Below are 24,077 nucleotides of genomic sequence, written 5' to 3' on the forward strand. Positions count from 1 at the left end.
AAAATAAATAATTGCATTTATCACATGGCACTAACAACCAAGAGTACTACCTTTGAATGATTCAAATTAATTTTATAAAAGTTTCACAAAATACATTACCTAGGAATCATGATTTGGCAATCCTAGGAATCTTTTATTTGGCATCATTCAAATATCAAATTCCACAATACAACACTTAATTTCTTGGAAGACTTAAGTCTGGTTTGGACTTGACAGATATCCTAATTATAATTATAATTTTTATGAGCGAGATACACGCCTGATTATAATTATAATTTTTATGAGCGAGATACACACCCGATTATAATTATAATTTTTATGAGCGAGATACACTGATATAAGTTACGATCATATATCATAACCTAGCTAACCATGACTAGTTTGTTTTTTTCTTGCATGCAACAAGACAGGTAACCCACCAAGAAAAGTAGCAGTCAAACCAGGAGAAAACTTTGGAACTTTACAAAAATCATTATTATCCACTAACTCAAAATGAAACTCCCTTAGAAGACAAATAGCTACACATTTAATCTCCATTAATGCCATTTCTTTACCCAAACAAACCCTAACACCGGCTTGAAACACAGGATACTTATAACAATCTTCTTGAAAAAACACTCCATTTTTAAGCCATCTTTCAGGCTTAAACTCTAAACAATCTTTACCCCATATCATTTCCATCCTTCCCATTGCATAAGGATGGTATGTAACTCTACTTCCTTTCATCACTTTTGTGTTCATATCAGGCAAAATATCATCATTTTCAGCATATTTTGAGTCAAACTGAACAGGAGGATATAGCCTCATACTTTCAAATATTGTTGCTTGTAAATAATTTAGTTCAACAATTTGATCATACTTACAAATCCCTTGTTCTTCTCCAAGAACTTTATTTGCTTCTAGAAGGATCTTTTCCTCAACTCTAGGATGATGGGCTATTAGCATGATTAGGCTTGTTATGGCTGATGCAACTGTATCTCTTCCTGCTAAAAGGAAACTAACAATAATATCTCTAAGATACCCATCATTGTTATTATACCCATTTTTCATAAATCTTGAAAGAAGGTCTTTTTGATCTTCTATTAGATCATGATCATTGGTTGAGTTTAGTTTGTTTCTTCTTTGTTTGATGATCTTCATGGCTACAAGATTCACTTCTTTTATAGCATTTCTTAGCTTTTGTTCTTTTCCTAGACCTAGCAACCGTTTCAGCTTCCAGGAGAACGAGCACACCTCAAGTGCTCGTTCTGCTGAAAGCCTGGTTGCTAGGTCAAATGAGGTTGAAAAATCTTTAGAAGAGCCAACAAGTTCTTGTAATGATTCAAAATTTACCCCAAAGGAGATTTTAGAGATTGTGATGAGGGAAAATGCTCTGAAAATTTCTTGTAAGTCCACTACATGGTTAGATACTTTTGCATAAAGATAGAGTATGAGTTGTTTGTCTATTTCCTCTTTCACAACCTGAAACAATCACAAAATTTAAAAATAATAAACCTTTAATCTTTTACCAACTCTTTTGTTAAGATTCATGACTTGTTTTATAGCTAGTTCAATTTACTAAGTATTACTATTACTATATTAGTGTTATAATACTGATAGATTATATAACATATTTTTTACCAAAATATTATATGGAAATTTGTTTCGTTTCGTTTTGTTAATGATATTAATTGGTGGCTATAAAAATGAATTTTAGTATTAATTAATCTCAAGGTCTTATCCTCAAACATGTAGTTTCTTCAAAAAAATTTCATTGCGTCTAATATTTTGGAGAAAAAAGAAATTAAGTATTCTAATACCACTATTTAATAATACCAACAATTAAAAGAGCATGTTATATAATGATAGAGACACTTTTAAACTTCTCTAATAGAATTAAGTCTTGTCTCAATTAAAGCAAATACCATATATTTGAGATGAAATTTTAAATTCAATTCTTACTTAGCCTTTACTTTCCGTCAGCCTAACCTGTAATCCAAAAAAGCTTCTCTAACCTGAAAGGAATAAGAGCGGACTGAGAATCTATCTAGCTCAACCCTAGCCATCTTCCTTTGAAACCTCCATGCATCACCATCAACATTGAAGATTCCATGCCCTAAAAGATCACCCAAGATTGTTGAAAAGTGTTTTCCTTTTGGGTAATTATTGAAATTAGTCTTCAATATATACTCAACATTTTTTGGGTTGGCAGTTATTATGTTATCCAATACATGGATGTGAATGGTTTTTGAAGGGGAGTTTTGGAGAAGATGAGTATACCAATCACATACATTTTGGTAATTTTTAGACCAGCTTGAAGTCACATAACAATGGCATATTTCACACTTACAACTAAGTTTACTCCTTTTTAGTAGTAAAAAGATGAACAAAGTAGTAAAACTAAGCAAACCCAGAAGTAAGAAAAGTATTAGGATGATAAAAATAAAGAAAAAATAAGATGCATGAACTGATTCATATAAGCACAAGGAAGGTTCAACCAATTCCATTTGTTAGTATAAGAAAATAGTTTTTCTTTTTTGAGGGTAAAAGAGAGTTGTGAAAATGAAGGGAATAATACCAATGACAAATAAATACATACAACTATATATAGATGCATGTATCGACTTGTCTTTTCTTGCTGTTTGTTGTTTTTTTAGTCAAGACTCTCATCATACCTTCTATGAATATTATATACTTGATAAAAATATAATAATGGTTTTTTATCGTGTGAGTATGTGAACGTATTACTTTCTGGTAAAAAAGTTATTATTTTTTTTTTGTATTTTTTGGTTGAAAAGTAACATTTTTTTTGCTAAGAAATAACTCTTTTTCAAATTTGTTACTTTTATATCAAAAATTGTTACTTTTCACCTATAAAAATTCCTAAAAAAATCAATAGTAACATTTTTTATACACTATGTAGAGAATCATTGAATACAGATGGAAATGAAAAGGTTGAAAAATAAAAGGATAGAAGAGATGACAGCAATTATAGGCTTTAATAAATAAAACATAAGTGATTGATACTGTTTTGAAAAGCTTAATCCATGATCTATAATTTGGTTCAATATTTGATATGATAGTGTTATAATACTCATTACCAGATTTTAATTTTCAATCACTATAATTAATTAATTGATGAGGGTGATTCCACTAACCATGAAAAATTGATCGTCTTAACAATTTTAAAAGCAAGATACAGGCCACGTGCGATAAATTACAAGATATAAATATATTTTGGGAAAATTTCATTTGGTAATCTGGAATTTTCGACTTTTACACATGGTAGAAAAACATTTTTTTTAAATTCACAAAAAGTAACCTTGACTTTTTAATTTTTTCACATGGTAGACAAAAAGAAAGTTTTTTTGTTAATTTTATGCTATTTTTATCCAACGTAATGACATTTTTTTTAAAAAAAACAAATGTCGTGATCAGCCTAATTGACCATATATTTCGAAATTCAGTCGAAATAAATACTAAATTTTACCACAAACTTAACAATTTGACTACCACATGAAAAAGTTGAAAGCTTAAGGTCACCACGCGGATTTAAAAAAACATTTATAGAAAAACCTAAATCTTAAAATCACCACATGAAATTTTCCAATATTTTTCAATTGCAGATTAAAGTGAGCTTAGATTAAGAAAGGAAAATTGTTGTAAATCAATTGATCTATTCGCGATCTGCTTAAAAAAATCAACTTATTATTTATTTTTTAAATAAATCAATCTAATGTATTTAATTTCTTAGAACATAGCATAGTGATATGCAATTGGTTATTTAGGTTAGTAAAGTTAACGTTTATGTCCTTTCACAATTGACCCTTCCACCTCCTTCTGATTTTTTTATTAGATCAATGTTCATATCCTCTCACAATTCAATGTTTTTAAATCTAGAACAACGAATCGAAGAGAAGTACGCCATAATCAACTATTGAATTTTGATTTTAGGTTTTTTCTCAATGTATGTTCAATTGATTTTATGTAGGTAAAGTGTATTTGATGATTTCACATTAAAATAGTGGTATCATGTTGTTTTCAAAAGAACGGAGATTAGGTTAATCATAATACCTTTCTTCAGCCCTAGAACCATTCTTCGTTGTTTTCAACTCCGCTACAGCACCATGGTCACAAGTAATAGATCTATTGACATTTGAATTTATCGAATTCGATGAAGAATAGTGGGATGCCATAAAAGACTTCAACAAACAGTACTGTTATGCATTTAAAATTAGAAATGGCGAGAAGAAATATGGAAAGAAGAGTAGGATTGAAAACAAGGAGAAAAGAATTAAGCTTCTAAAATGGTTAACAATGGTGATGAATGACTTTTAAATGTGAAGAAATTGAAAAAAAAAATAAAAAAATTACCCAATACAATCGGTGATTTACCTACAAACTAGACCAATTAAGTAAATTAGGTTGATTTATTTAACAATAAATAATAAATTATTTTTGCAAATAGATTAGATTATTTAGAGTAGTTTTTCATATTTAGAAATATCCGTTTAGCTTTCAGACCTCACTAAATCATACATACAGAGAGGATATGAATGATAGAGTGACTAGACAATTATAAGTAGATAGTGGAATCATCACATGTTATTATTTTTTTTTTACTTTAATTATTAGTGGGAGGCAATTATAAAATTTAGAAGGTTTAAGAGGACAGTAACAAAATATAATACCCAATAATAAAAATCTTAAGTTTAAACTTTAGGAGGGTACTAGAAGTATATGTTTAATTAACTATTATTATAATAATTACTGATCATAATAATAATAATAAATTAATAATGATGCATCATGGTCCATATGGAATTGCAATTAGTCCCTGTGAAGGATTCACCTGACGATGCTTCACGTGCTTTTATTCGTATCCGTACAGCTACGGATACCAAGAGAGTAGTAAAATTTGACTATCTTTTACGGATGTCATCCTAGTGAAAAAAGTAGATATACATAGCCGTATACGACCTAGATTCCTTCGTTTTGAAAACTTGGGAGTTGGGAGAATTTTTCAAGTATTTGGTTAGTAATATTCATTGTTTAATTTATTTTTTTTATATATATTGTGCAGATTACGTGTTAGGGGGCTAAATTGTCGATATACGAGCAAATTATTTACTATATATAAACTAGTTAAAATGTGAAAATTTTAAAATTTTATAGACCGAAATAAACTTGAATCATAGCAAAAATTATATTTAACAAATATAGTTGAAGCTTCCCTATAATTACCCCTTTAGAAAAAACCAAGTGTGTTTTGACTCCATATATTTGCCTTCTAAGTCTCCAAAAAAAAGCACTATTTAAATTAAAATAGCAAAAATATAAACACATATACTAAAAAAAAGGATGAATGTGAAATTATGAAAGACAAATAGTAATGACATTATAGTATTAATTAAATTTATTTGTCTACTAAAAAATAATAGTTCAAATTTGGGTTTGATTTATTAACCTTAGATTACAAATATATTATCTCAACAATTGACCTATAGTAATTTCTGTACAATTATGCACTCTTTAAATTATATAATATATTAATAAGGGGGGCCAAAGCCACAATTACAAAATATCGCATTTTCGGCAAGGGGGTCGGGCCTCTACCGGCCCCCAGTGTGGCTTGCCCATGGTGCTATTGAAATGTTTATTATCATTTACATGTAAATTATCTCATATCGAAGAAAGAGAATTTAAGGTGAAGTTAGATAAAAAAAAAAAAAAAGATTACATTTGTTCAAGAGATTAAAATTTTAAAAAAAATTATAACTATTATCATAAAAGGAAAAATTCATGGTGAAGGCCTTGTATCCGACTCATGTACACATATATCGGCTTATCGGTTAACTTAACCAATATATGTATCAGTAATCAGTTAACATTATTAAATGATCTTGAATTTGCCCTTGTCCATGTAGACATATGCAGGAGCAGAGCAACATAACTATGAATTATAATACTTAATAAACTAATAATTTAAATTAAAATAGAGCAACGTAAATTAATATTAAGGCTCATTAATATCGACTTTGCATAGGTGATAGGAAGTAGTATATAATATAAGTAGCCCATGTGTTTGTAATATTACATGGGTTGGTTTCTAATATTTGTTAAAACTTAGAGAGATAAGAAGGAAATAGAATGAGTAAAAGTTAGAAGATGGAGATTTTATTAACTTCCATATTTATAGGTAAGTTCATCTACAATTACATGAATACATTCACATTAGGGTAAATTTAATAATTACCTTTCACACTATATTTCAACACTCCCCCTTGAATCCATTCTAATTATGTAAAAAAAAATATTATTACAATATTTCTATTTAATACTGCCTCGTTAAAAACCTTGTCAGTGAAAACCCAATGGGATAATAACCTGAACGAAGGGAAAAAGAGTGCAGTGAGTATGATTCTCCCCCTAAGTTCAACAGATATCTCGTAGATAACACATTCCAATTTTATATACAAGTTGCTCGAATCTCTTTGATAGAAGAGACTTTGTGAACAGATCTGCAAGATTTTCACTTGATTGAATTTGTTTGACTTTTACTATTTTATACTTCTGGAGGTCATGTGCAAAGAAAAGTTTTGGTGTTATGTGTTTGGTTCTATCCCCTTTTATGAAGCCTTCACTAACTTGTTCAATACAACCGATATTTTCTTCAAAAATTACAATTGGAGAATTTATTATCGAGTTTATCCCACATCTTTCTTGAATGTGACCAATTACTGACCTTAACCAAACGCATTCTCTACTTGTTTCATAAAGGGCGATCAATTCTGCATGGTTTGATGATGTAGCTGTCAGTGTCTGTTTCGTGGATCTCCAAAATATTGCGGTACCTCCATATGTGAATACATATCCATTTTGTGATTTAGCCTTATGGGGATCTGATAATATATATTGAGAAGCTATTATATATGAGAAGCTAAGGTATGATAATATATATTGAGACCTTAATATATATTATCAGCTTAAATAACTGTCATTATAAGAGATGAAAATCGAATTCTTAACATAAAGGTTTAAGCTTTAAAACACCGTAACAAAAGATAGAAAAAAGTTGATTACATACCTAAATTGAGAATAAAAATGGAAATGAGGAAGGAGGAGGTGAATAAGAGGTTATGTGTATGCCCCATTATAACAAGTAAAGGGATGTAGACAATGGAGGATGAAGGATGTATGAGATGTTGTGGTCGTAAAAATAGTGCTTTGAATCTTTATAGTGGTATAAGAAAGAAAAGTTTGTATATATAGAAATTAGTGTTGTTCTTTGTCAAAGCCTAGATAAAAAGCTATAATAGGAAGTATTCACAATGGCGTTACTTTGTACTATTTTTTATGTATGTATTACCAAGTGTAGACGCACTTGCCTCTTGTCTATCACTTTATTCCATGCTTTCCTTTTGTGGGCCTATGCATCATCCCTATCTCATTTCCTTTTCAGTATTAATGTTAGAGTATTTTTGTATTATTTTTATCTGCCACAAATATAATAAGTATCTAGTGTCTTGATCCGATTTGTTCAGGTATCCGGATAAATCAAGTCGGGACATGGGTCATTAAAACAGAAAGTACCCGACTAACTGATCACTTGAGCTTAAAGTAATGAACAAACGCACTAGCAAGAACGCATAATGTTTAATTGATTTTATGGACACCTCCCCCTCAAATAGAATTAATTATATTAATGACTCACAAAGCTTGAACTCGATCACTTGAGCTCAAAGCTATGGTGCAACTCAACTGTTCTTTATTACAGATCTGTAATCTTCATTGCATTTCTACAGGATGCATGGCCGTCGGACTATCAACTTGATGATCTTTTATATCTTTAACTCTAGGGATAAAAATAAGTGAGACGGCCGTGATAGGATGATATATATAATCACATAAACAATGGGAACTTAAAACATTAAGTACAATTTTGAAAGCTAGTCTTTGGTACAAGAAATAATATGATTTGAATATCACAAATCACAATTGAAGCTTAAGACTACATTAGAAAACACTAGCTAGCTAGTATCTATGTTATTTGGATTCGTATACCCATGCCAACACGAATACTTTAAAACTCGCAAAACTTTGAACAAAAATTGAAGTATCCAAGTGTCTTATCCATATTTGAGTATTAGAGACCCAAGGGTACTTGAGATAAAGCGAAAAGTCTGAGTTACGGAAGCTAGTACTGAAAAATGATGCTAAAAGAGACAAAATTTAGATCATATACTGAAGTGTGATGACTTAAAGCTAAGCAATTAAACGACTTGATCTGCTAGTTGATGCTCATTTAGGAGGGAAAAAGATGGCATCTGAAGTCCTCTTTGATCGGAACTGATTCTCTATCTCTGCACTTACATTGAAAGCTGCTTGAAGTACTGCAGGCGATAGTGCCTTCCATGCCGAGGTCTTTCCTGCTAAGTGTGTGAATGTTGGGCTGCAAACAACACAAAGATCAGTATTTGGTTTTAGGAAGCAGCGAACTAAGAGTGCTCGAGAAAACATGCATAACATATGAACTAATCAAGCATGATTCAATGCAAAAGTGAAGATTAAGGACATCAGAAATGCTGTTTTCTGTGCTTAGACCATGATATGCAGCCTGCAGGATTAGGTTCCTAGAATGACTTACTTGGGTGTCGTAATGATCGAAAACCATTCCATTCCCATGGGATCAGCAATCTTTGAGACAACAAAGAATCTCGGAACTATAAACAACTGCCCTGCCTTCACATTAGCTTCCAACATCCTTCGGCCATCTATCCCCACAACTTGAACACGGCCACTCCCTCGAACAATGTACGTGACTTGAAGGGCAGAATCACACGAAAAACCAGGAGAACACATCGCGCTCCCATCCAACTTCACAAGATCTGCCCCGAAACCAACCTGGCCAACCAAGGGCAAGTTCTTATCGTTCAAAACAACCACCCTACCGCCATTCTTCACATCCACATCCTTTGGAGCTTCTTCACAATTAAACACCATTCCTTTCCTATGCTCATTGATGGGTTCTGGCATTTGGGTTGATCCATTAAGTTGGATTATTTCTAGACCAGTTTGACTTCCTACTAATGAATTGGCAATTTTTTCGCCTACATCCCATGCTCGGCACACAAATTCTGTACTGAATCCGGTGAAAATGCCATTCGAGCCAGTTAAGAAAAAGTCTGTGAATCGGCCTGCTTTATGAGATTTCGAGGTGTCACCTAAGAAGAGCATGACTAGCTCTGTGTCCTCTTTGTTGTACCACCATGTTACTACTCCAAATGGGAGAGCTATTGCATCTCCTTTCTTTATTGGAATCACTTTCTCTTGCTGTTCTGGAAGAACAATCCCAGCTACTCCACTTCCTGATAAATTATTACACAAAAAAAAAATAAAATTCAGACTTATTAAAAGGCAAAATCTTCAATCAACAAATACTGATGAACATTTTGAAGCAGGGTCGGTTTTAAAAAATGATCAGAATTTCGATGAACAAGAACCTAAGAAAAGGCCCACGACTTTCGAGTGAGTTATTGGATTGAAAACTATGATTAGCACATAATAGTCGAAATGACATAATATATATTTTTTAATTTGATAAATATAATTTTACTTAGTTCAAGAGCACCGCTTTATTGCATACTATCTCTATTAAAATCAAATTCAGAAATGATTAATACCCAAATTTAATCTTTGAGAGGATCATTCGACAATCTACACAATATATAGAAAAATTGAGGAAGAAGAGTATATGACATATTTGAGTTTCAATTAGCCTGTGACTTTCTAACTTAAGTTTATAGTTGAAGTAAGATAAAAGATCACAGATTTGAATCTTGTTCGCCTCTTTTTTCAAGATGGCATGTATTACATCAAAGCTTTTAGTTCAAATATCCGTTTTATTTGAATAAGCGTGATAGAATATATAACATATATCAGCCTATATCAACCAGCTTAAACTTGTTGTTGAGCTGATTGCTCGACACAACCATCAATAAACGATTGCGTCATGCAGAATAATGTAAGAACAACTTTGTTAAATAACAAGAAATAAATAATAAGACAATGAGCTCTATGATTATGACATACATTCAATTACCCACTGCCATTAATTCTATAATCATTAACATTATAAACAAAAACAATATCATCAAAAAATGGACATATGGGTGATAAATTTAGAAGAATTAAAGAAAAGTTACCCTGAAGAACATAGGCAAGCTTAGAAGAATCAGAAAAAGAAGGAAGAGCAAAGCCAAATTTATTAAGAGCAAGTTTAGCAGCACCAATATTAGCCTCAAGTAACATTGGAATCTCAGAGTCACACCATGCGTAGAATGTTCCTCCTAATCCTCCATGAACCTTCGCTGCCATTTGCGGGGCTAGATCATTCTCCTTCTTCTCCATTTTTCTCTTCTGATTTTTCTTTTTTTATTTATTTTTTTCTTTATTTTTTTCTTTATTTCTCTATGCAATGCCAAGACTTGCAATTCTTAATCACAGAAGAAATTATTAATCAATTGTCCTACAAATGGTATGGTTTAGCTGATTTTGAGGGTAGCTTTTATTAATAGGCACTAATTAGAGTTTTTGTTCTTACAAAATATATTCATGTATCATATCTACACTAATCTTTTTGTGTTTCTAAGTAAATGAAGGATTTTTTTTTATTTTTTTTTGTTTTATTGACTTGGGGACTTGGGGTCCAATAAGGTAAAAGTATTATAAGTAGAGGTGTCAAACAGGTCAGGTTGGGTCATTTTCAGGTTCAGGTCATATATAAATGGGTCAATAGACCCTTGACCTGAACCTGACCCATTTAATTAAATGGGTCAAAAATTGAAACCCCGACCTGATCTGTAGCAGGTCGGGTTAACCTGCTAATGACCCATTTAACCTGCTTTTTTTTTCAGGTCATTAAACCCATATATTTCAGGTCATTTGACCCATTTGACCCAAATATTCTATTCACATTTTTACTCAAATCAGACTCATTGTGCAATGATATCTTCATGGGATCATCACTTAACCCAATTTCAGATTCATCATCAATTGATTTAACAACATCATCAATTGATTCATCATCAATTTAACAACATCAATTGACATGATTACTCCCAAGAACAACAAAATGGAAATACAAAAGCAAACTCCAAAGGAAAATACACAAAGAACTCAATATACATAGCAGTAACAGGATTTGGTGGAATGGAACACAAACAAAATCGAAAAAATCGAGCATTAAGAACAATGAAAATAGCAATATCAGGACTAACAACAATGAACATTAAAATCAGAAAAAATCAAACAAAAAAATCAGAAAAATCGGACAATAAAAATAAAAGAATGAGAACAGAGAAGAGGAAGGCCTGAAGGTCGAAGACTCGAATCACTCGAAGACGAAGTGGAAGGCGCACAGAGAAGAGGAATAAGGAAGGCGCACAGAGAACTGAGAGAAGAGGAATGAGGAAGGCGCACAGAGAACTGAGAGAAGAGGAATGAGGAAGGCGCTCCGCAGAGAAGACTGAAGAGGAATGAATGAGGAACAAAGGAAGGCGAAACCACGAAATAATTTTAGGGTTTATGATTTTGAATGGAACAGAGCGAAGAGGAATGGGTTAATATCGCAGGCCCAACTCCCAAGTGGGTTAATATGGGTCGACCTGACCTGAATGACCCATTTAATAAATGGGTTAAACGGGTTTTTTCCGGGTTTAAAACCCATTTAATAAACAGATCAGGTCGGGTTGACCCATTTAATTAATTGGGTCAAAAATCTAAACCCAAATTCGCTAATTTCGGATCGGTTTCAGATCAAGTTGACAGGTCGGGTCAGCTTTTGCCAGCCCTAATTATAAGTGTATGATATGTTGTCTTTGATCCCTTCCTAATTTTATTTATAGTGATGATTTTGGAAAAAACTATTCTACTCTTTTTCTTTGTACTCCATTAACTCATAATCTCTAATTTATATTTTTTATGTTTAAAATTAATACACATTATATACTCCATTTTTTTGAAGCGGGTGTTGACTAAATCTATACCGGACCAACTTATTGGTCATGGGTGCTTCTCCAATGGAAATTGTTGAATAACTTTGAAAACTCTAAGGCCCATAGCTTCCTAATGAATTCCTTAACATGCTTTTGAAAAAGCCCATTAGTTTGATACCACTTGAAACTATGACCCGTTTTTATTATATATGGATATGTCTTGTTCATGTAATGAGTGATCTTGATTTCATTCAAATTGATATTTTCTCTATCCCTTTCAATTATACGTCTTTTCATTTTAGTTTGTCTCTCTTATTTCGCATCGTTTTTTTTTTTGACAATAACCCCACTTTCTTTCTTTATATCTCATCTACAAACTTATTTTCTCTCTCCATCTTAACCATTCATTTCTATCATCTACTTATTTATTGTCTTATTCTCCAATCCAATTTTACATTTTATTAAACTTCACTGTAAATAATTTGGGTGCATTCTCACATGAGGATGGGAGTAATTGATAATAATGCATTGACTTCAAAACCCAACTTCTTCGCTCAAACGGGTTTAAAGTGATTGTTAAAAATTATTTTCACCCCTATCAAATTAGTTTTTTTTTTTCTTTTTTTTGAAAGGAATTTATCAAACTAGTTTCATCCCAAGCTTATATGTCTTTTTTTTCAAAATAAATAGCTCAACAAACTATACAATTCTACCATGAAATTATAAAAAATAAAAAAGTTTAAGTATGTCTTATACTCCCTTGTCCCTATTGAATTGCATGCATCTGATTTTTTCATATAATTATTAACTTTGTATTAAAGAATAAGACACTTTTAAAAAAAAAAAACTACTTTTGTAATAGATCGTTTTTCGGTGAAATGATCTCAAATAAGGACTTTATATTCTTAAATCTCATAATATGTATGAGATGGACTAATTAACCCATAAATAAGACACGTCTCTAGATAAGACCGTCTCATACAACAATTTGTAATAATACAAAATACAAATAAATGAAAATATAACCAGATTAGATGATGAATGATTAGAATTAGTATGTGGATGATATTTATAAGTAGTGTGACCATTGCTGAAAAAAAAGTGAGATTAACTTAAACTGAATAGAGAGCAATTTTATAAGGACAATCTAAACAGTACATAAAATAAATAATTAAATTGTGTGGGCAACCTTATTTTTCAAATCCTAAATCCGTCTAAAATGATTCAATTCTTTATAAATACCACTCTTGTATTATAAATTAATAATGCAAAATACAAATTACAAATGGGAATTTGTATTTTCCCTTTGTTGATGGCTAAATAAACTTACAAAATACACTAAGAATTAACTTGAAGATTATCTTTGTAACGACAACCGTTATTCGAAAATTTGATATTTATTTTAGGCATGTAATCACTTTCCTTTTATGATATTTCCCTTACAAAGGTACTTGGATTTTGAATTGAAAATTCACAACGAGATACAAACAACACAACACACCCTTAGTACTTAGAGTATGTTACTTAACAACAAGTGTTTAATGAATTATAAGCTTTGGAAGTTCTAACAAAAGTTAATTACTCTCTTGAAAGAACACAAGTAAAAGAGAAAGAGCAAGAATGAGAATTCAGAAATTAGAAATTAAGTGTGGTGAACATCTTTCCCCGAGCCGTTATTTATATTATCCCAAGTATAGCTAAGGGTCATGGCACATTCAATCATCCATTGATGACCAATCTTAATGGCCTCCAATCAATACCTTTAACCAAGGTATTCATGAGCATTATACCTCCCAATTACTCCTTTGTAACATAGAAATGATATGGAATAAGTGAAGGAATCCAATGCAATTAAGTCAAAGGAAACATAAAGACACAACGGTCAGAAAAAGCCGAGTTGGCTTTTGCTCTAATCCCAGGAAAGCTGACTCGGCTTTACTTGCTGGACAAAATGATTTTTCCAGAACCTAAAGCTAAGTCGGCTTTAGGCCCATTTTAAGGAAAGCCGAATCGACTTTTCCTGCTGACTCGGTCTTTGGATTTTCTTTTGTCTTATCCTATGAATTCCTTTTGGACCTTGTATTTTAATACATATTGCCCCACTATTTCTGTAATACTTTGGTGATTATATATTTAGAATTATTAGACGCTAAATGTTCAACATCTTAAACATACAAAATGTTAGTTCCACAGTCATAAGTGCTGAAATTTGACAAGAATGTAATGGCAAGAGAATGATATAATGGACGACTAGAAGTAGACAATTCAATTGGTGGTAATCAGAAAGGGATGATACACCAACCATTATAGAGATCTTCACTATAGCAACCTTTGAAAACCACTCTTTTGCTTATTTACGAAATCTTAATGAATGTAACTCTATGTAAACCATGTATCTTCATAAACAAGTCAACAATCAATATTATTAGAATTAACATATATATTGCTTTAAATTTAGGTATACGTATTTAATCTATAATTTACATATTTTTATGTTTATGAAAAACTTTAAGCCATTTAATTTAACTTTATGAATACTAGATGTTTTTGCATTTGTAACTATTAGAGCTTGAATTAATAACATTTTCTGTAATAACAACAACAATAATAATAATTATAATAAGTGGGTGATTAGCTTATTGTTCGGCTTTCTACCAACGTCATTTTGTAAGTTTGTTTTATATAATAGCACTGATATAACAATAATAACAACAACAATGGGGAGAGAATCTGCTTTCACCATTAACAATGATAACAACAACAACAATGGGGAGAGGATCTTGATTTCACCATTAAGGGGTCGCTTGGATTGAGAATGGATATTTAAGGGGATAAAAGAAGTCAAACTAATGTAACAAAGCTAGCTAATTGGAGTGCAAATGAAGTTATTGAAATAATTGTGATAAAGGTAAAATGAGAGAAGATAAAAAATGATGATGTAACACCCCGGCCCAACGGACCACCGGTGGCTACTCATAAAGACTATAAACTAGCCCCACAAACTAACACAAGTCTTTCCAGTGCTCTTTGGCTTCACTCGTGTGCGTCCGGGAAAACTTTTCAGGAGGTCACCCATCCTAAGATTGCTCCACAGCACCTTGTTGATATGAGTAGTCTATCAATCCTTTTTAAGCTAAATTTGGGGTATTACAGATGAATAAAAAAAAGGTTGATTTTCCTTATTAGGAGGTGAAGAATTTTCCCATCCTCTCATAGAGTAAATTTGTAACCCAAATAATAGAACTAATTGCTATGTTCTCCATTTTTCATTACCGTCTATTTAATTCTTTTACCTCTCTAACAATTAAATTTTTTTAATCATTTATTTAATTAACTTTTTTTTCTAGTTTGACTTTTATTTTTCCCATTAATATTTGCTCTCAAGCGATTAGTTTTGATTCTCACCTATAATAAAGATTTATATTATTTTCTCAAGCCCGTGCTTGTAGTATGCCCAAATCAAAAAATAAATTAATAATAATAATGATAATAATAATTTATAATAATAATAATAATAATAATAATAATAATAATAATTGTTATTATTATTATTATTATTATTATTATTATTATTATTATTATTATTATTATTAATTCACTAAAAACAAAATTAGAAAAGATTACTATTCACTTATAAAACAGAAAAAAATTATTGCTTTATTTCGAAGCATATATGAAAATATAAGACTAAAATACAATGGAATTTTGATCAATTTCTATGAAATTTGAAGAAGGAAGATCATTAATTTCTTTCGTATTATTCCAAACTATATGCCTAAAAATAAAAGAAACTTAAAAACTACAAATACTAAATGTATTATGTATATATACATGAACATCAATATTCAAAACCAGCTTTCCCTCTCCCATATTATATCTGAATTTTGTGTGAAAAAGAAAAATGAAAAAACAGATTTACATCTAACACTAAACAGTAGTATATATAATCCGAATTAATATTTACCGATTCCTAAAAGGAGTAATCTTGATAATAAGACCCGGAAAAACATCATCCGGGTCGTTAATATGTGGGTTTTCTTCAAGAATAAACGGGTCCCCACATTTTTCACTAATTGTATGAACACTTTCACCTTCTTTAACCACATATATTTCATCACATGGTTGTTTCAACATATCTTCAGTAACTAATTTCCAGCTTTCCGTCGTCGTCGCCGCCGCCGATACGCCTTGGATATTATTCTCACATAAGCTCAAGCCCAAGAAAAAAGTCATACACAAAGCTAAATACCACCACCAGATATTTTTCTGTCCCATTTTTGGAGTTGAATAAGAATTATTATGAATTATGAATATTTATTTTCTCAATCCTGGCATCTATATATATATATATAAATATGTAAAATATTAAAAAAGTATATAAAAAAAATAATGTGGATTCCAAAAGAAAGTCTTGTAATATGGCTGCTGCTGCCTGCTGGTTGCTTTCATGGACGTTGAATATTCGTGTACTACGTGGTATTTATGGGAAGTTTCTTCTAATAAAACGTGTGTTTGAAAAGATCAGTTCAACTACTTTTTAAAAGAAAAAAAAATAGAGAATTGATTTAACTCAAAAAAAAAAAAGAGAATTGTATTTTATCAGAATTAGATGAATTAATTTTAAATTCAATAATCAAAAAAAATAATATAAACAATAATAATTACACAAATTCTCATATTAAACATTTTCATGATGAGACTATTTATATTCGATAAATCTAATGTATATATAATGTTTTAAACTAATTAGTTACAATCTTAAAATGTTCGTCTTTTATAATTTTAATGTGATTACTTATAATTTTAAAGTGATTAATTATTAAAAAAAAAATTGGGCTAATTAGACTCATCTGTGAGACGATCCAACAAAACGAGCTGTAATAATTAATAAATGTTAATGTGTTTTAATGTTTTATTCCGTTTCTTGTTCAAGTAAGGTTGGTCATGTATAAGTTGTGGGTCAATTGAGAAGTGGTTGGTTTGGTCACTTGTTTTATATTTTTCTTGTATAATAATCAACATTTGCCCACGTCTCATTTTCTATCACTTACCTATTTTATTTCAATTATTTAAGATTCAATGATAATTTGTTATTTTAGTTATAAATTATAATATATACCTCAATAATTACATTTATGATTACAATTATTGATACTCATCTATTTACGTTATGATTACAATTATTAATTAGATTCATATATATTATAATTCAAGTTATTTAATTATATAAATGTATAAATACATTATGAATTATGAGCATGTCTTACGCAAGATAATTATTTATAAGGTAGAGATAGATGTATAATTATAATTGTTAACTGTATATATTTAAAAATTACTACGTGAATAGCTATTAGTGATACCATTAACGGCTCGTTTGGTTGATGGTAATGAAGTAATGGGAATGAAATGTTGTAATGGCAATAGTAATGAAGGAATGGATATGAGAATTGGTAATGAAGATTCTTTTGTTTGGTGTGCATGACTAAAGAATGGTAATGAAAGATAATATTCCATTGATTGCATTTGGTTGTTAGTAATAAAAAATGATAATGACTCTTAGTTTCATTATTATATATTTGTATCTAAAAGCATTATTGTATCTAAATTATTCTATCTAATGATTCTTTTTTTAATAATAATATTTTTTTGGATAATTACATATATTACCTTTTTTTTCTTCATTATTTTTTTTCTTCAGCTCGAAACAACATTACCTTATTTTATTACCACAGTAATACTTCATTACCATTACCGCCTAATACCATGTTGTTTGATGGTAATGAAAATGACCCTTTTTGGTAATTTCATTACCTTATTTTATTACCATCCATTACCATTGAAGGCATCCAAACAACCAAAATTTTCATTACTTAATTTTATTACCATTACCGCCCTCTAATACCATGTACCAAACGGGCCGTAAAATTAATATAACGAAGAGGTTAAGGTTTTAAATAGTTATCTTAATTATATTGTACAATACGTGATGATGATGGGTGAATAATGATGAGAAAGTTGGTGTAGCTGCTTATATTCGATGGAAGGTTCAACGTATTGTAGCCTAATTATAATAATAATTATTTAAGTTTAAATTAAATAGGATGGTTGGAGGAATGGAGACATTTTTGTTTTTAATTACTTAAGAGAATCATATATTGTGAATTTCTAATCACATGATTATGTCTATAATTATACAAATCACGTGTATTTTTATCCAACTCTTATTGTTCTATTATAAGCTATACTTACAAAAGTCGTTGCCTCCTAATCTTCATTCTTCATTATATAAATAATAATAACTAATAATAATGAAAAACTTAATAATAACAATTAATGATGTCTTACTAAAGAGGATGATTGAAAAAAAAAAAAAATAGAGGATGATTGTAGATCAAATTGAGTTTTATCTCAGTAGGATCAATTACTACTTTTTTCAGGTAAGATTATGAATTCGATTTACACTTAACTTTCTTCTTTTCTAAGCCTACCCTATAATATAAAACAAAAAAAATAAAATAAAATAAGAAAGTTAGATGATATGAGGTAAGATCATCAGCAAGGTGAAAATCATCACTTCATCACCATTATCGTACTTAATATATAAAGCTCATAAGAAATATAATCTGGAAAGAGAAGGAAGACCGTAACCCATAATCATTACTGCAATATTCATATTCGCTAAAATAACAAAGTTTAAAATATACTTTAACTGATTTAATATGTTGTGAAAGAGACCTTATCATCTTTAAACATATTATCCAGATCAAGTTCATAAAGAAATACAAACAAAAACGTTCACGAGAATAAACCAATCGAACATCAAAGTGTTCAAGTTAGGCTTTTTAGTTTAACCAAACAAGGCTTGAAATTTTGCTTAAATGTCTATCGATGATAAACGAGTTTAACCGAGCTTATTCTCGAGCTGCGCACGAGTACATCAACTCATTCACAACCCAATATAGGAATAACTTGATAACAACAACGATCAACGAGAACAAGTTAATAAGATTGCATTGAAGGGATTAACAAAGAAGAGAGTGTTTGAATAAACAAATGCATTGCTAGCATAAAAGCTGAAGCAAATTAATCAGCCCAGATTATGTGGGTGAACATAGAGATTTACAATATTAACAACACATTCATTCAATCTTCAAATCTGCATTAGTTGGTTCTTTATGTACATTTTAACTTCTTCGACGTCAACTGTCCACGCTACAGAAATCGGAGAATATCCTGTCCATGGATTTTCCGAATTCCACCTGTTACGCATAATCAGTCAAGTTTATGTAAGAGGCGGGATTTAGAGAGGTCTGAGTATATATGACTAGATAGAAAATGAATTTAACTAACTTTTTAAGCCCTTGATCCATCAATGTATGTCCCACACAGATGCCCTGCGTCTCAACTCTCACGACCCCTTTCTTGTACGTGAAAAGATCTGGCCTCACAAGTGCTACAAAGCTAACCGGATCATGAAGGAATACACCTATGGCCATAGTTTTCATGTGTTGGAATGTTAAATGTAGACTAAACTGCAGATCAATCAATTTTAAGAAACACGTAACCTCTTTGTCATTACAAGGGTAAGATGGCTTACATCTGACCCCTCAAACCCTTCTTAAGTGAGAGCCTAGCTAGGTAGGAGCCACTTATAGGGTAATGGAACGTTGATCAACCAAATTTTAGATGATGTTATTTGGGTCTTTATTTAACTTGTCATTGTCCAAGTCAACAATTCATGTTGAACCAACAGCTATAAAAAATTTTCGTGAAAAAGTAAATTCTATTTTCAATCATTCAATGGCCAATGCCATAAATAGCTCCCACCTATGAGCAGGGCCGGCCCTATTAAGGGGCAAGAAGGGTCTTCGCCCCGCGCCCATCCTGAAAAACTAGAACAAGTTTACCCAAAAATTCATATTTATCTAATCTTGATACTTTTATTATTTCACATGTAAATAGTAATAATTAGGGGCCCATAATTGTTATCTTGCCCTAGGCCTCTCAAAACTCCGGGCAAGCCCTGCCTATGGGAGGTTTGGAGGCTCGAATGTACGTTACCTTACCCTTGTTAGTAATAACAAAGGTTGTTTCTAATTTCATAAATAAATAAGTAAATAACCAAATTTAATGCTTAGGCACAAGCCCATGTCAAATATGAGATCTAGATTCCGAGTAACATAGATTTTAGGTATAAGCAATGTAATTTTTATTAACCAACTAGCAAAGGTGTGATAGAAAACGGTAGTTGCATACCATGTACACCATCGGACTTCACATGCCAATCACGGTAAAATTTGCACATATCAGTGAGTACTTGTGTATGTCTTCCTTTTGATTCCCTTAGCTCAAGAAGTTCAGAGTCTGCCACCATAGTAATATTAGTCGATAATAGCAGTTCAAGTTGATAACAGAGGGCATAATATAACGTCGTATTAACATGAAAATCGCAACGAAGTTGAACTGCACCTGTAAATTTGACTTGGGTTGTGATGTTAATGCCAACAACTGTTATATTTGCCCCTGAAGTAAAAACTACGTCAGCCGCCTCAGGGTCTCCGTAGATCTGAATTTAAGCATAAATGTTAGCGTTAAATATTAAAAACTAGTAGAAGTATAAGATACATGTTGCGGTATCATAAGAAACCGACAACATTTGACAAGGGCAAAAAGAGCAAGAAATTACATTTGCTTCAGCGGCAGGATTAACATTTCCAACACAAAAGAATGCGCCCCCGAGAACCACAATTCTTTTCACTTTGCTTGCGAAGGTTGAATCCTTCTTGATTGCCTGCAGTATAAGATGTCAGATACAGCTATACTTCGAGAGCATTAAAATAACCGAGAAAAGTAAGCAGACTAACCAGGGCTAAGTTTGTCAATGGCCCCAACGCAAGTATCGATATTTCACCAGGGTATTCAGAAACCTTATCCACCAAAAATTCTGCAGCATTTTTCTCAATTTTTTTCGCGTTGGGAGGTGATAGATGTATGTTGCCCAATCCATCAGAACCATGAACAAAGTCAGCAACACGTGGTATGCCACCCTGTTTATAATGAAAAAACTGATACAATAAGTGTACAAAAGTATTTCTTCCTCGAGATGTTGGCCGGGACTGAAAACTAATGTGCCCGTTTCTCATAGAACTTCGATAAATAACTATATAGCCTATGTGAGATGTGGCGCAACCAACAAAACGATTCCAAGGTCAGAAATCTTAAAACTTGTTTCAACATGCCGAAACCAACATGAGCAATTTTGTATGGAAACATAACATGGGTGATTCACTGAATCATAAAACTTCAAAGCTCAAAACAAGACAACTATATGCTCGAAAGCTATGTTATTGGACTCGGGTAATTATGCCGGATATCGGTACGTATCCAGGTGTTAGATACGTCTAAATATTCAGTTTTAAGCCTAAAATGAAGTGTCTAAGTGCCATACCAATGTCCGAGCATCAAGGATCGGACACCGGTACGTAAAGCAAAATGAAGAGTCTGAGTAACATAGCTCGAAAGCAAAAGCAACAAAAGGACTATTTGTCCCAAAAGGCAGCAGTAAATCAGATTCCGTCAAACAGATAATACCATTTAACACATAAGTTCATTTTCATAAGAATGTAAAACAGGTGAGTCATTGACAAACAATGAATCGAGTTTCAACAGTCTTTGACTAAAACAGAAGAGAAGAAATTGTCATGAACAATCAATTTAGAAGAAATACCTTCAAAGGCCCAGGGCTTCCCTCTGCGACCGGAATATCAGGACGTTCAGCAATCTCACACTATCCTTTTGCACATTAAAACCAGTGAGTGCTCATAAATATGAGAGAAATCAGATATCTACGTGGGTTACGAAGTATAATAAGAGAACAAACATAGAAAAGAAGTGAGAAAGCAACCACATACCAGGAGCAAAGCATTCCTACTTGCATTTTCAGTCATGACATTTCCAAATATCGTTGTCAACCCGATGATTTCTACTTCTCGAGTTTGAAAGGCCATTAGGATTGCCATGCTATCATCTACAATCATTTTCATGTAAGTATATCGTGAAGCGCATTTAGAAAAACCAATATACGTAAGTGTAAAAATACACATCAAAACAATAATTGGTCAGAAAGTAAACATGCAAAGTCAGAAGATGAAAAATGTTTTCCCTCAAAAGATAGCTTCCAAATTAGCACCATAAGAAGCAGAAAGATCACATGAAGCTTGCCTCAGGTTTCCAAAAGGAAAATAAAGAATCCGAAAAATGAAAATGAATGGCTGATTATAAGAACAAAACTAAGACAAGGAAGAGAAACTACTGGCCTAGCTTCACATAACTTTGATGTCCGGTATCTCACATTTAAACGGTTATGATAATTCATACTTGAGATTCAAAAACGCTTCCAAAATACCTCGATAAATTTTACGCTCAATATATATCGTAAGGCATGAATGACAACCAAAGAAGTTTATCCAAATGCCAAAATTGAAACATCATAACATGGCATTACGCCAACTCTAGTAAGGAGCACTCAGTCTCTCACGTCGATGGAGCAAGAAGATCGAATGCAGGCAGCCTTTATATCCTAATAACATAGAGACGGTTTCCGAACCAATATCGAATTACAACATAAAAGCTGCTTGAACCACTACTACACCATGTTGATCGTACTTTTTATTTCGCCTTCAAATTAGATATCTATATCGAATCGTTATCACTTCAACTTGGGTATGAATTGACACTTGATTATTTGATCAATCATTAAAATTCCAAATAATAGCAAAACAACACTTAAGAAACTTCATTTAAGTACTCCCCAATGTCGAATTACACATTCATATCAATAGTGCTAAAAGAAAAGCAGTTTGTTTAGACCCGAGCGTAAAAATGAAACCATATTAACACATTAAATCATATACACCATATCCGAAAATGACCCGACCCAGAAAACATGAAACAAAACCACACAATTGACCCAAATGGACACCCCTATTGGTGGTAGAGATGTTCCAAACAGACACGACAATCCGAAATTTACACGATCTTGTAACCGAACCCGATTTGACTCGACTTCAAAAATGATTTACAATTATGTAATAAACTATATGGATACAAAACCCAATTTCAATCCGACCCGAAAAACCTAACCCGAAACCAACCCGATGACACGAATGAAAACATCTAATTGATGGTGATGAGAAAGGTTCTGAATTTGCTATTCTTTTTATTTTTTGGCAAAAGGGTAACTGGAAAATTCCCAATCCTTAGGAGATAACCTTTGAAGATTCCAGAATGAGGATTAATCATTCTAATAGCCATTTCAGGAGAGAGCCCAATCATCATTCTTCAATAAAATTCATCACAAAAATTTACCCTTTCTCTAAAAAAAATGCAATCAAAGCGGTGATCATGTCAAAGATTTCAATTTACTTGTGATTTGAACTATAATCCTGGAAATTAAGGTAAATTGGAAGCTTTACTAATACTTGTGATCAAATAAACTAACAACAAACATTAAATTCATTCTATAAAAAATCAATAAACACAAGAACAAATTAAAATCATGAAATTAGCAAAAACCCAATAAATAATGTCATCAAGCATTGATGATTAGACCATAGATCATGTATTGTCCCTAAAACCCATTGATTGAATGATCAAAATTCTTTCACTTTCAGTCTTGTAAATCAATTGCTTAAATTATCAAGTATAATCTAAGAAAAATAAAGATAAACCTAGAATAGAATGTAACAAACAGGAATCTAAAGTAATGGGAAAAAGAAAAAATGCAAATTACCAATGCCAGGATCAGTATCAATAATAAGCTTTTCAGGCTTATTAGAAGAATCATAAATTATGCCATTGGAGATGCTTTCTCCAACGTGAGAATCAGTTTCCAAAATTGTGCCCATAAAGAGAAATTCAAGTTAAAAACTTTAGATGAATGCAGGAAAAAAGAAAAACTTTTGGGATTTATAAGAAAAGTGTCAGTCAATAGAACACAAAAAAGGAGAAAGAAGAAGGGAAATCCCAAAGTGAAATTGGATCTTCTCCTCTAAACGTCACCTAGCTGATCCCACCACTTGTTTTTTTTTTCAATAAATT

The 24,077-nt window shown here is 31.6% G+C and overlaps 3 protein-coding genes across 3 annotated transcripts; all 3 read right to left on the reverse strand.

The window, feature by feature from the left end:
• Window positions 1-51: 51 nt before the first annotated feature.
• LOC130813187 (cytochrome P450 94C1-like) lies at window positions 52-2,555 on the reverse strand. The gene is made up of 2 exons (XM_057678947.1): window positions 1,995-2,555; window positions 52-1,461 (listed from the first exon to the last, which is right to left on the reverse strand). The coding sequence occupies exons 1-2, from the start codon at window positions 2,484-2,486 to the stop codon at window positions 367-369; spliced, it is 1,587 nt and encodes a 528-aa protein (XP_057534930.1). The 5' UTR covers window positions 2,487-2,555; the 3' UTR covers window positions 52-366.
• A 5,310-nt stretch (window positions 2,556-7,865) lies between these two features.
• Window positions 7,866-10,544, reverse strand: LOC130812884 (glutelin type-D 1-like). The gene is made up of 3 exons (XM_057678516.1): window positions 10,185-10,544; window positions 8,627-9,347; window positions 7,866-8,431 (listed from the first exon to the last, which is right to left on the reverse strand). The coding sequence occupies exons 1-3, from the start codon at window positions 10,387-10,389 to the stop codon at window positions 8,281-8,283; spliced, it is 1,077 nt and encodes a 358-aa protein (XP_057534499.1). The 5' UTR covers window positions 10,390-10,544; the 3' UTR covers window positions 7,866-8,280.
• An 8,071-nt stretch (window positions 10,545-18,615) lies between these two features.
• On the reverse strand, window positions 18,616-24,077 carry LOC130813291 (uridine nucleosidase 1). Its single transcript, XM_057679097.1, has 9 exons — window positions 23,770-24,077; window positions 21,890-22,005; window positions 21,706-21,765; window positions 20,843-21,025; window positions 20,665-20,769; window positions 20,448-20,544; window positions 20,235-20,342; window positions 19,329-19,464; window positions 18,616-19,237 (listed from the first exon to the last, which is right to left on the reverse strand). The coding sequence occupies exons 1-9, from the start codon at window positions 23,882-23,884 to the stop codon at window positions 19,129-19,131; spliced, it is 1,029 nt and encodes a 342-aa protein (XP_057535080.1). The 5' UTR covers window positions 23,885-24,077; the 3' UTR covers window positions 18,616-19,128.

This window comes from Amaranthus tricolor, chromosome 5, assembly GCF_026212465.1.
Source record: "Amaranthus tricolor cultivar Red isolate AtriRed21 chromosome 5, ASM2621246v1, whole genome shotgun sequence".
Taxonomy (NCBI): Eukaryota; Viridiplantae; Streptophyta; class Magnoliopsida; order Caryophyllales; family Amaranthaceae; genus Amaranthus; species Amaranthus tricolor.